The 13175-nt window shown below is 41.9% G+C and overlaps 1 protein-coding gene across 1 annotated transcript; it reads right to left on the reverse strand.

Moving 5' to 3' along the window:
• Window positions 1-8723: 8723 nt before the first annotated feature.
• Window positions 8724-12415, reverse strand: LOC143556726 (vicilin Cor a 11.0101-like). Its single transcript, XM_077045982.1, has 6 exons — window positions 12293-12415; window positions 10775-11132; window positions 10523-10698; window positions 10359-10433; window positions 9948-10232; window positions 8724-9176 (listed from the first exon to the last, which is right to left on the reverse strand). The coding sequence occupies exons 1-6, from the start codon at window positions 12413-12415 to the stop codon at window positions 8724-8726; spliced, it is 1470 nt and encodes a 489-aa protein (XP_076902097.1).
• Window positions 12416-13175: the final 760 nt, after the last annotated feature.

Consider the following 13175-nt stretch of genomic DNA (forward strand, 5'->3'; position numbering starts at 1 on the left):
TTTGACTTCTTCAGAATCATACATATTCCGCGCAGTGAAAACAAGTCTGCTGACGCGCTGAGTAAGATGGCATCAACCAGCTTCGATCACTTTGGCAAAGATGTCAGGGTAGAAGTAATGAGCAACCCGTCGGTGGGAGCGAAGTCTGTCCTTGTAATTCATACAACCCCTTCATCATGGATAACTCCAAAAATGGAATTCTTGAAGGAGGGAAAAGTACCGGACGATCGCGCACAGGCGAGGAAGATAAGACACAAGTCGCAGAACTATGAACTGCTTGATGGTACATTATATCGACGCTCTTATCTTGGACCGCTCATGAAATGCCTAGATGCTGAGGAAGCAAGCTATGTGATCAGAGAGATACACGAAGGAATCTATGGAATACATGCTGGCCCGCACATGGTGGTTGCCAAGGCAATGAGCGCAGGTTACTATTGGCCAGGCATGTACTTGGACGCGTTAAAAGAGATCCAAAAATGAAAAGCGTGTCAGAGATATGCGCCAAACACCATGCGGCCAAAGAACAACTTGATTCCGGTGACCTCCGCATGGCCTTTCCACAAATGGGCAATCGATATTGTGGGTCCCCTACCGCAAGCGCAAGGGCGAGTAAAATTTTTGGTAGTGGCAGTAGACTATTTCACAAAATGGGTTGAAGCCAAGCCACTAGCAAAAATCACAGCCGAGGCGATGAAGCAATTTATTTGGAGCCACATCATATGCCGTTTTGGCCGGCCCATGGAAATTGTGAGCGACAATGGCAAACAATTCACCGACAGGAAGATATCCAGCTGGCTCAAGGAATTGCGCATCAACCAAATCTTCACTTCAGTATACCACCCTCAGGGGAATGGCCAAGTGGAGCGCGCGAACCAAAGCTTACTAAATGGGCTGAAGAAAAGGTTGGAGGGAGAATCCCATTCATGGGTCGAGGAGCTACCTAATGTCCTGTGGGCGCACAAGACATTAAGCAAAATCAGCAATGGCGAATCCCCGTTCAGCCTAACCTATGGAACGGAGGCTATGATTCCAGCAGAAATTGGATGCCCATCCCATAGAGTCCTCATGATGAGTAAGATTGATAACGAGCGCGAAAGAAGGTTGGATCTCAACTTACTTGAAGGGCGCAGAGAAGCGGCTTTCATCAGTGAAGCCAAATACAAGAAAAACTAGAAAAGTATTACAATCAGCGCGTGAAAGAATGCCACTTCAAGAAGAATGATTTTGTCCTTCGAAACAATGAAGCTAGCCGCGCGATACCCCCGGGAAAGATGTCCCCCAATTGGGAGGGACCTTATCAAGTCTCGGAAGAATTGGGAAAAGGCGCATACGCTTTAAAAGATTTGAATGGAAAGAAGATCCCGCGCGCATGGAACGCAGCACAGCTTAGAAAATGTTTCATGTAAAAATTGTCAAGTTTGTAATCAAGGCTTTTTAAGCCATTATGAATAATGATACGCGCTATCTTCTCTTAATGTGTGTTCTATTACCTTTTGCATACATGTTTCACACTTCCCTTTATTAATTTTGAGCAATATGACAACATTGTATTGACATCAAAACAAAAATAAAACGAAGTAAAACATACATACGCGAGCTTCAAGCTCAAACGCATTAACGAGTTTTAACTCTAAAAACGTCAGGGCCTTAGCCCAATAATATGAGCCTTAGCTCAGGGCCTTAGCCCAATAATACGAGCCTTAGCTCAAATCACTCACAAGATCCATCCTACATGCTGCGCAGCTAGACCATAAAATACCTAAGCACAACTAAGGCGAAGCACATGCCAAAACATAGTTGTTAAGGTCTCAGGTCGAGGTCGCGCATTGAATTGTAATGGATATCAGAGTAACACATACTGACACGTAAAGGCTAAAAAACTCATAATTCCCTATAATAAATGCGCGATAACGTCGCGCAAAAGAGGAATAATGAAACGCCAAGGCACGTGTCAACATAGTCAGGATATTGCAAAATCACTTAAAATATGACAAGGATTAAGTAAAATAATTTCTTTACAACCTTTTTCTTATTTCAACGTGCAAGCATATCTTATATTCAACAAGCAAACATGCAATATAAAGAGAGGAATGGGGAATGCGCAAGATGCGAATAAGGGAAAAACAAAATTTCATTCCAAAACATAGAAGGTTACAAATTTACAAAATGATGAGATACAAATTGCAAATAAAAAAAAAACATGAAGGGCTTCTCAAGTCTCTATGTCGACGTCAGCCTCTTCATCGCCCTCATCATTACCTCCCTCAGCATCTGGCGCAGCCCGCTCCTCGTCATCTCCAAACTTGCCATAGTCAAGCTGTTCATCTTGAATGGAGTCGTCTTCTATCACAATAGTGTCAGGAGCGGGTCCTTTGGCCACGCCAGAGCCGCTAGCAGAGGCAGCATTGCCCGCGCCATCATCGCCGCCACCAGCCCCTTCACACTCGTCAAGTAATTTTCTTAGAGCGCCGAGATCGGGCTGATCAGCAAGCAAGGCTATCTGCAAAGCATAAGGAAAAGTGTGAGTACAAAAAGACTAAGAAAATAAGTCAAGGTAAACTCATTAAGGTTAAAATACCTGCTCAAGGATGGGAATGGGAGTATTCAAATACTTCTCCCCCACCTCGGCCATGTCCGCGCAGACAACGTCGAGCTGATAAGGGTAGTCGGATGGGTTCTTCTTCAGCATGCTATATTCACAGCCATCCTTAAACCCTTCAGCTCGACCCACCAAGCGCGAGGCAGCGTTGCAATCCATCACAAGGGTCTGAAACTCGTCTGAGTATTTCATCGCATAAGCGCAACGAGTCATACCCTGTGAGACTAGCCATTGGCGATCCTGCGCGAGGGAAGAAACAGACGTCTCAAGAGCAGGAATCTGAGAGTTTAACAACTCAACAGTTTCCTTGGTCTGTTTCAGCTCCTCTCTGTCGGACGCTGCTGCCGCCAAGGCCTCTTCCCTTTCCGCTCGCGCAGCATCGAGCGCTTCTTGGCTAGACGCTACCGTCGCCAGGGCCTCATCCTTCTCTGCCCGCGCGGCCTCAAGCTCCTTCTTCAGGCGCGCAACCTCACTCTCTAATGAAGATTTTTCAGTGATAGACTGCACAAGAGCTTGGTCACGCGCCTCTGCATCCAGTTCCAAGTCGCGCACTCGCCGCGCATACTTGGCCGCGTCCGCCTCTGCTGCCTGCAGCTTCTCCCGCGCAGCCTGCAGCTCATGCCCGCGCTTCACGAAGGCAGCGTTGGCACTTGCTCGGTTCTCGCTGAGTTCTGCTTGGAGTTTCTCAGCTCTCTCTCGAGCGTCAGAAATATTCCAAGCAGATACCTTAGCCTCTTGCTTGGCCTCCGCAAGAGCATCACGCACCTTTACATAATCATAACGAAGCTCTTGGGAGGCAGCAAAGAACGCTGACCCAGCGAAAAGATGGTCGTTGAGCAAGTCCACGCGGGCGCGCTCCTCCTGATACCTCCTTTCAGCTGGAGGCACGGAGTGAGCCCAGAAGTCTTCACACACCCCCATGGACTGAAATGAGCTATCCTCAGTAATATTCAATTTCGGGCGGTAGATGTGATCGGCTTCCTGCAAACACAAAGCAACGTTCTAGTCATCTAAACACTAATATGGAAGTCCGCGCAGCGGAGCAAAACGAACTTATACCTGCGAGGAGCAAGCAGAAAAGTCAGCGCCAGCTCCACGAGAAGACTGCGCCGCGAAATCTCGTGGCGCTACAGGGCTTGCGCGGCCGCCATCGAAGTCTTCAAAATGGACCTCCTCATCTTCCTCTGTAACAGGCCTTTTCTCCTGCGACATGGAAAAATCAAAACCAGTCTCGCGAGAAGGGCTGCGCGCAGGAGGAGGTGAGGGAGGTCTCGACGCCGCGAGATCAGCGCGTAAAACAGCCTCCTGCTCCTTAGTAATCCCAATGAGGGGAGATTTAGTGCTTGCAGGAGCAGGAGCAGAACCAACGGCGCTGGCGCCGGCGCCAGCAGTGCCGCCAGCAGCTTGTGTGCCAGCTATAATGCCTATGAAAAAACCAACAAAAAGAAATGATTCAAGACTTGATCTAAAAAGAAAAAAGTCAGAAAATAAAGCGCAATATATACCTTGGCGCACCGCCGTTCGCGAGTTAAACATCGCCATGAAGTCCATTTTCCCCCTTTTTGAGGGCAAAACAGGGGACTTCAAAGCAACCTTCGGCGCAGCCTCGGTACCTTGTTGCGCCTGAGGTTGATCCACCAAGGTCGCCGGCTCTACAAACATTTGAGTGAGCAAAGATTCATTAATAACTCTATCGGAATCACGCTCATAAAACCATAAAGTATAAACAAAGTATACCTGAAGAGGAAACAGCAGGCGCAGCGCCGCTTCCCTTTTCCGCCGCGCGAAGAGAGGAGGTGGCGGCACCATACCTCGTGTGGACAGGAGGACTGCCCACACCTTGAGGCAAAGAAGACAAGGAAACCTTGGAGGTAAACCCCTTGGTTTTCTTAAGTCCCTTCGCCTGAGTAGGAGGATCCTGAGCAACAGGGACATCATTTTTCTTCTGTTTTTTACTGGCCCCTGCGCCAGTTTGCCCTTTAGCTTTACGCTTGAGTTGTGGCACCTCAGCTTCCTCCTCCACCTCTTCTTCCGCGAGCTCCAGCTCATAGTTCTCAAGCGCATCTACAATACGTGCAACAGAAATGTTAACCAAATTTGGTATTCTAAAGGCATAAGCATAAGTACAAAGGCCTACCAGGCGCATCGCTGTCAAAGCAAAATCCCAAATCAACAGGGATGAACATATCAGCGAAACGATCGGGGAAGCCAACTTCCCCAGCACCCAGCGCGACAGAGCCACCCTCCATATGCTCATCATAGGCGGCGTGGACGTACTTCTTGCTTACTACATAAAACAAAAATGATATCAGCAAAACGAATTATGTTCGCGCAGAAATAATGCAATGAGCTAATAACTCACATAATCCATCAACTTGGATAACAGGCTCAGTCGCGCTGTCGGCCCACCTCCTGCTCATGCCAACCCCCACCAGCGCCTCCTCGCAAATATTCTTGGCGGGGGATGGTTCAGCAGTCAACTTGTTAACCCATGCGCCAGTTGGGTTCTTAAAAACATTCACATCCGCGGGCGCAGAAGTGATCGCGCGCATAGTCATGCGGATGGGAATCACACCAGCCTTAATATAGAAAAATTTCTCAGACCAGTCATGAAGGCTCTTGAAGGAAACAGTGCAGCACTTGACCTTCTGACTGCGAGGAACGAATGAGAACCAAGAATCTTGGATTTTTGGCTTATAAAAAAATTGAAAGCGCCGAGGGGTTGGCTCCTCGCGCTGAGCTTTGCACATGAACTCAAAATGAGTCATGCGCACAAGTCCAAAAGGATGGACTTGGGATATGTGAATCCCGTAAAATTTAAGCAGCGCACCCATAAACCTTGTCATCGGGAGACGAAGGTTGCAGTGGGTGAAAAAATGGCAGTACAAGGAGATATAGCCGGTGGGCGGATCTGCCGCCGTTTGCCCGGCCGCCGGAAGCATACAGCCATACTCAGGGAGAAAACCCTGAGAGGCGATGAGACTGTCAAAATCAGACTGTCTCAATTTACAGGGAATCTCATCCCACCTCTTTACCGTCTTGCCCTTCCCCACCTCCTCCGACGAGGCCTCAGCAGCCCGTTTTCCCTTGCCGGTCTTCTTCAAAGTAGACATGACTAATGATTTTACACGGCGTCTGCTTGGGGAGATTGTGGTGTCTGGGTTATCAGACATACAACTGCGAAATCAAACAGAGGTTACTTCAAGAACGGAAATCGGAATAAAAATGGAAGGAAAGGAAAGCTCTGAAATAACAATGAAGATGAAGAATAATAACTCAAAAGGCTTGCTTTTATAGGCCCAGGAGAGAGAGAAACATGTACTGATTAGAGTTCACGCGCCCCCACTCGCAGGTGCAGGCCAACGCGAGCGCGACACGTGTTCCTGACACTGTGTGAGGGGACATAAAAGGGAACGAAACAGGTACTGATCAGAGTTCACGCGCCCCCACTCGCAGGTGCAGGCCAACACGAGCGCGACACGTGTTCCTGACACTGTGTGAGGGGACATGAAAGGCAACTGTAGCACCTCGAGCACACGAAAAGTCTGACACGTCTCCATCTCTGACGCATGTCAGCACCAACCAACCGCATACATGGACGATTCATTTCAACCACAAGGATAGAATTTCGCGCAACGATGAGAAATAAAAAAGGAAAAGACAAAACCCTATTAAAAGAGAATTATTAAGTCTAATATCTATCTTACCTCGCTCGCGCGAGACAAGACACACATTAGACTGGGGGGGCTTGAAGAGGTATGTAGCCTTAACATCGAGCGGAGCGGGTCAACCCACAAGATATAGACAAGAGGCTTGAAATCAAGATATCATGAAGGCACAAAGCCAAAACCTATGCGCACGGCGCATATCATATATGCTCACGCATCACATATGCTCACGCGTATCACATGCTCGCGCACCATATATGCTCACCCATATCACATCTGCGCGTGGCGCATCTGCGCGTGACGCATATTGCATGCTCACGCATCATATATGCTCACGCATATCACATCTGCGCGTGACGCATATTACATATGCTTGCGCATATCACATCTGCGCATGAAACATCTGCGCGTGAGAATAAAGAGAAGACTTCGCGCATCCTCAGGATAGGCGCATATCACACGTGCACATAATCAACCTCGTCCTTATCCAAATCAGGATAAGGACAACCTTGATTGTGCTCGTCAGCAAACCTTCCAGAAGGTATCCTTTAAGGAATAAGAATATGCTGATGTTGACAGCTGCCAATGAAAGGTGGACAACTCAGCAAAACCCATGTGCTACCACGTGATTGCACATGGGTCAGGTAAAATGCCTGGGTCAGAGAATAATCAATGAAAAAGCACCAGGTGTCCTAAGGACACGTGGCGCAAAGCAACAGGAGGAGGCCAAAAAGGCCCTAATGGGATCTGAGCCCAATCATTGGAAACCCTAACACTATAAATACCACACCACCTCCACAAGGGGAGGTAAGCAAGAAAATACATTCCAATTCCTTACTCACTCTCAGATTATTATTATCTTCTCCTACAATCTCTTATTCTCACACCGGAGGGTTACCCCAAAGAGGACCCCTCTGTCCCTTTCTGAGGGGTAAGTTCACGGTGCTGCTCGTTTTGTAGGTGGAAGAACTCATACTCCGGAGAACCATCGGTGAAATAGCATACTCATACCCGAGGAAAGTTGATCGTCTACCAGTGAGCCGATCCACGTTTCTTCACATGATTTTATTTTGTACAGAGAGGATCATTTTCAATTATGTTGCTTGATGAAGTTATTAGCAGCCTCTTGATTTGGAAGCAGAAAATGATGTGCATGAGATCTTACGAATTATTCCACTTGGGAGATCAACTATAATGATTACTAGGAGATTAACATGGATTGCATTTGAAGCTTTTAGTTCTTGCTTCTATCTACTTACAATTTAGTACAACTTTAACTTGCATATGATGTACAAAAAGAAAAGTAGATGAAGCAGTAGCAAATATGATGTACATTTGTGCAAGCGTATAATCAGACTTGTGAATTATTTTTCCTTTCATGTTTAGCAAGTAAGATGAGATTAATAGTTATTTTGATGTATATTTTTTTGCTTTTAAGAGTTGATAAGTTGTTATGAGGCATGGACTATTTAATAATACCATACAATGTCAAACTCCCTTTTAGTGTTGGGTTCTTTATTCTTTATATGCATGTATATGCTATGTAGCAATTAACTTTTAGACTTGAAAGCATGTAGTGGGAACAGCACAACACATTGCACATGAACATCAATTAGCATTTGAAAAGAGACATAGTGATTGCTTGTTCGTTGCCCATAATTTTATAAGGAATGCTGATCAGTTATTTATGGACTACGATGAGATCACTATATTTTCTGATATACAAGGTGAAGAAAGTGATGGTTATTTGTTCACAACATAGAATGGGGTTCACAAGACATTGAGTATAAGACTACTCAACTAATTTCAAATTAATAAAATTAATTTTATATGCAAAGTATTAACTTCTATTTAGATTTTAATATGTTTTCATGGATTTTGAAGTAATAATATGTAATTTGGATTTTCTATGATGTTTTGTATTTTCTTTTTATACTTATTTATTATTCGGAGTTCTAAACAAATAGATACATTTCATTTGGTATAATAAAACAATTCAGAGGGTAAGATAGTAATTTTGTACAGTTATTCAGATGTCCAACCAAATAGACTTTAACTTGTTCAGATCTTACTGACTTAGACTCTCTTAACCATTCAGACCCCTTTATAGTTCAAAACTTAATGATTCATCAAACAGATGTCCAACCAAATAGACTTTAACTTGTTCAGATCTTACTGACTCAGACTCTCTTAACCATTCAGACCCCTTTATAGTTCAAAACTTAATGATTCATCAAATGACAAGCAGCCCCTAATTTAGTTGGATTTACTCAGATTTTATATTTTATTATAGATGGTCGGATCAACTGATTTTATTTTTAAGATTGTCAGGTGCTTGTTACCGACAAAAACAACAGCATTTTATTTTATTCAACATGTTAGCATATATTCATTACAACAACAACACGTTAACACTCAACAACCGCAAACCGTCACCATACATAACCTTAAGCTTAAGCAAAAGCACGTCCACCCCTCACTGGAGCTTTAAAGAAAAGCTTCTGGCTCTGCTTCTGTATCACCTTCTGCACCTCCCTCGTCGGGAACCCGAAAGTCAGCTCCAACGCCGCATCCTCCCATTGACTCATCACGTTATCCCGCCCCGTTAGCGGGAACCACTCGTTTTCATCCGAATTCAACCCGAAACCGACCACTTCAAGATTCTGCTCACCAAATGCCTCAATTACAACAGGATGACCCGGCGGGATTACAACCACTATTCCTCGTCTTAGTTCTGAGCTCACTTGTTGGTAACGCGGGTGAATTTCACCCCCACCAAAGGCCTGCCCTTGCTTTTGCTCTGACAAATGAGGACATGCCATTTCAAACCGACCGATACCGTTACCCTTGGGCACCATCAGGACCAGAGTCGTCTTGGTGTTGTAAAATGGTCCCGCCATTGATCCCTACACAAGCCCGAGTTAATTGATTATGCTTTTAAATTCAAACTAATATCTAAAGAATTAGAGCTGTTTCTGAGAATTCCGGTTACTGTATAAAGACAGACAAAAAAAGGAAAAAAAAAGGGGCCCTTAGGGCCTAAGGGATTATATAAAATATTTTTTTTTTGGCTAAGGGATTATATAAAATACTTTGTTTTTATTTTTTTCAGATTCATAGGGATTATATAAAATATATATTTTTTTTTTTTAGATTCGTTATAGCAAAAACATGATATTAGTTTTGAGGCTTCAATGCTTCTTTAATGTTATACTATAACATAACGTGATATATGGGTGGTTAAAAAAATACAACAAAAAAATTAAATTGAATAATATGTATAATAACATACATTATGAATTTATAAGATATAAATAATTTTCTAAAATACATAAATTAGTAAAAATATATTTCTATTTTATCATTCATAAAGTGGAAATTGTAAAAATGAAAACTTGTACACTTGACAGTTTATGTGGAGGATCTAGTTAAATGGCATGTTGAAAGATTGTGTTTGCTTTAATATAGAGGTAGATGATTTTTCTGGTATTAATTATAAGCGAATTAACAATATATCATTTATAAGTCAAGAAGACCAACACAATAACTATTTAAGTGGAGTTGGTAAGCATCTTTAGTTTGAAAGATGAGGTCTTGTGTTCGATACATTTATAAAAGGAAATGATAAAATAGGAAACTGTTTAGTCCGGCCCAAAGAGAAACGGTGAAAAGCACACCTGAGTTATGTTGAAGAACGAAAAGGCAACGTTGATATCTGCAAGATCGGGGAAATCTTCGGAGTTAACCTCATGTAGGATTCCGTTGTCGTTGGCGACAGTGGGATCTTTCTTGTAGATACTCGTATGTCTATTCTTCTCCTTTCTATCCCCAAAAGGCCAAATTCGGCCTTTGTCTTCTCCCGAGAAGGATTGGATTTGCTCGGGTGTAGCTTTCTTGAACATCCCTTGTTCTCCCTTTTGCTGCTGCCCGAACAATATTCTCTCTATCGATTCTTGTTTAACCTAGAAGATTCGAACACATATGGTCACTCAAAATAATTATTTATTTCATTATTAATCACTCAACAAAAATCTAGAAGCGCAGCTTGTTGTCTGTTTTCCTTCTGTTTCAAAAAAAGAGGGACTTACACCAAACGCAGCTTCAAGAACATCACGACTAAACACATTGAAGAACGACTCTACATTACCACCTCCGCTGAAGAACTGAAACCGGAGATCGATTAAATCAGAAATTTAAATTTAAAAGCCCTTAAAAATCGAACCGATTAATTAATTGTAGTTTCATTTCCCACCTGCAATTCACCAGGAACGGAGACGGAGCGTAGAATCTTGGCCAAAACAAGCCTTTCCTTGTCATCGGTATTGATTAGATGCACGCTGATTCCGGCGCGTACAAAGAAAAGATCTCCTTGCTTAATATCATGGCTTTTTCTTGAATTTCCTTCAACCATATCAACTTTTCCCTTACCTGCAAAATCGACCAAAACCCGTTACTAGATTCAACTAACATGCGTAATAAGTACAAAATGGACCAAAATCAATACCGTTGGCAACAAAAACCAGTGAATCAGCATCCCAATGGGTCGGTTGTATGAACGTTAGAGGTTCGGCTTCAAGGATCGCAGCACGGAATTGCTCAATGCCCTTGAAAAACTCTTCCGATTGTTCGGTGAACTTTTTAAGAAAGTTCACAAAGCCGTGTTCGGTTTCTAGTCGCGTGGTGAAGTCATGTTCTTGAAACACGTAAGGGTTGTTGGACTGTTGGTGGTGTTGTTTGCCGGTTTCGGGTCTGTAAGTGGGTTCGGGTCTAGTGTCGCCGCTTTGGCCTTTTCCGGACTCCCGGAGTTGTTCCTGCATGCATGTTTGGAAGCATTGTGGACCCTGTTGTTCACCTTGACTCCCCTATAATGAAATATTAGTATATATATGGTTAATATCATAAAATGATTGGCGAGTCATTTTTATTATAACCTTATATACAATAATAACACGGTGATATGTATGGTCAACAATATATATTTTCGTTAGCTGCATAAAAATATAATGCAAAAATGTTATATATATAAATTTAAACATCTTAAAATAAGATGAATATCAATACAAAAGCTACCACGCCGCAATATAAATCTAAACCTCTTAATACAAAAACTACGACGCCGCACCAACTTCTTATATTAAAGAAATTGTTAATAATAAATTATACTAATTTCTACACTCGTAAAGAAAAAAATTTGAAATTAATGTTAGCATGTCAAATTTAAATATATTATGTGGATAATTTTGTTATCCAGGATGATATAAATTCATCTATAAAAGTTCGAGGCTCGGGCTCGTGACTCGATCGATAAAAGCTAGAATAATCAAAAAAGTTGATTTGAAACATGGCTCTGAGCTAATTTGAATCATTTTTGTAACCAAGCGAAAACTGATCCAGGCTTGGCTCGATTTTAAGCTCGTTTAACTTCAAAATAGAGCTAAAACGCTAAGTTGTCTCGTTTAATTTCAAGGCCTAGCTCGAAACCGCCGGGCTAGACACGGCTCGAGCACGTGAACAAGCCTAAATTCACGTATAATAATAATAATAGCATCACAACAAGGACTGAAAAATACCAAAAAAAAAAAAAAACATGTCGATGTCACATCATGAAAACACTATTATTCAAAAACACATAAAACTCACCTACTAATATTTTTTTTAAAACAATCCTAATATTTTTTTTAAAACAATCCTAATAAGATATTTTCAAAAACCCTAAAATATTGCAACATCATCACCATTTTTGACAATTTTTTTTTCTGTTCCCCAAGTCTTGTTTTTAGTTACGTACTGTTATGAAAAAGTAAAAGATCAAGCCAAAAATTACACACATATAATAGATAAAAATGAGTGACGAAAAACACGTAGATGCTTTAATGTTACTACACGTTTTTTCAAAAACTACACGATCGAGTATGTGTATATTAAGCTAATTCTTAATTTAATATAAACTTGTTTTGAATGGTTATTTCTTATAAAATAAAAAAATATATTGATGTTTTTTTATATATGGTTGTCACATTACCAGGCAACTTTGGTGACACTGTGACACAATCTGCCTCACGGCTTGCTCTTTCTCCGCAAAACTCAGAGTAGCAGAAACAACAAACACCAACAACACAAAGCAAATCTTCCTTTTAATCTCCATTTTTTCCGATCAACTCAACTGTGATTTTTATTAATTTGACCGGAGAACATCACCATGCATGGCTATTTATACAATCTACGTTTAACAGATCACCATTTGAGGTGGCGAGTGAGAAGATGAATCGACACATGCATGTCGACATGTGTTGAAGTGGCTTCATACGTGTCAACATGAAGGTGCCAGCAAAGAGTACAAATGAAGGCTAAATTGTAGCACTTTTTACACACACAGATTTAACAAAAGTACAAAGCATGCCATGGGCATCATTGAGAACTGGAACATGTTTCATAGGATTTGTAGTTTAGTGTGTTATCTGGTGGTCATAAATGGTGTCCACGTGAGAAGAAGAGGGTGATCACGTGGCAGGACGGCCAGATATTGAGAAGAAGACAAATATATGTTGCATTGTTGCGGCTTAAAGCCGAGTGTGAGTGTGGATTCTTCTAGTTTTTTGTTTTGTTTTTTTTTTTATTATTAGAAACACATAAATGAATAGCTATCACTTTGTCAGTTTTTGTTTTATTAGAAACACGTAAATGAATAGCTATCGCTTCTCAGTATTGTTGTAAAGTAGTGTGCTCGTAATAAAAAATGTATATAAAACGGACTGAAACTTAATTATAACTTTTTGAAACACATAATATATTAGTTGAATATAAATATAAAAACAAAGATGTTAGAAAATTAGTATAAACTTTCGTATAATCAAAAGGATGGATATAACTTTATAACATAATTTGATGTTAGAGGTGTAAAAGTA

Source organism: Bidens hawaiensis, unplaced genomic scaffold (assembly GCF_021521415.1).
Source record: "Bidens hawaiensis isolate Kalapana, Puna unplaced genomic scaffold, B.hawaiensis_p1.1 tig00018672_1, whole genome shotgun sequence".
NCBI classification, from domain to species: domain Eukaryota; kingdom Viridiplantae; phylum Streptophyta; class Magnoliopsida; order Asterales; family Asteraceae; genus Bidens; species Bidens hawaiensis.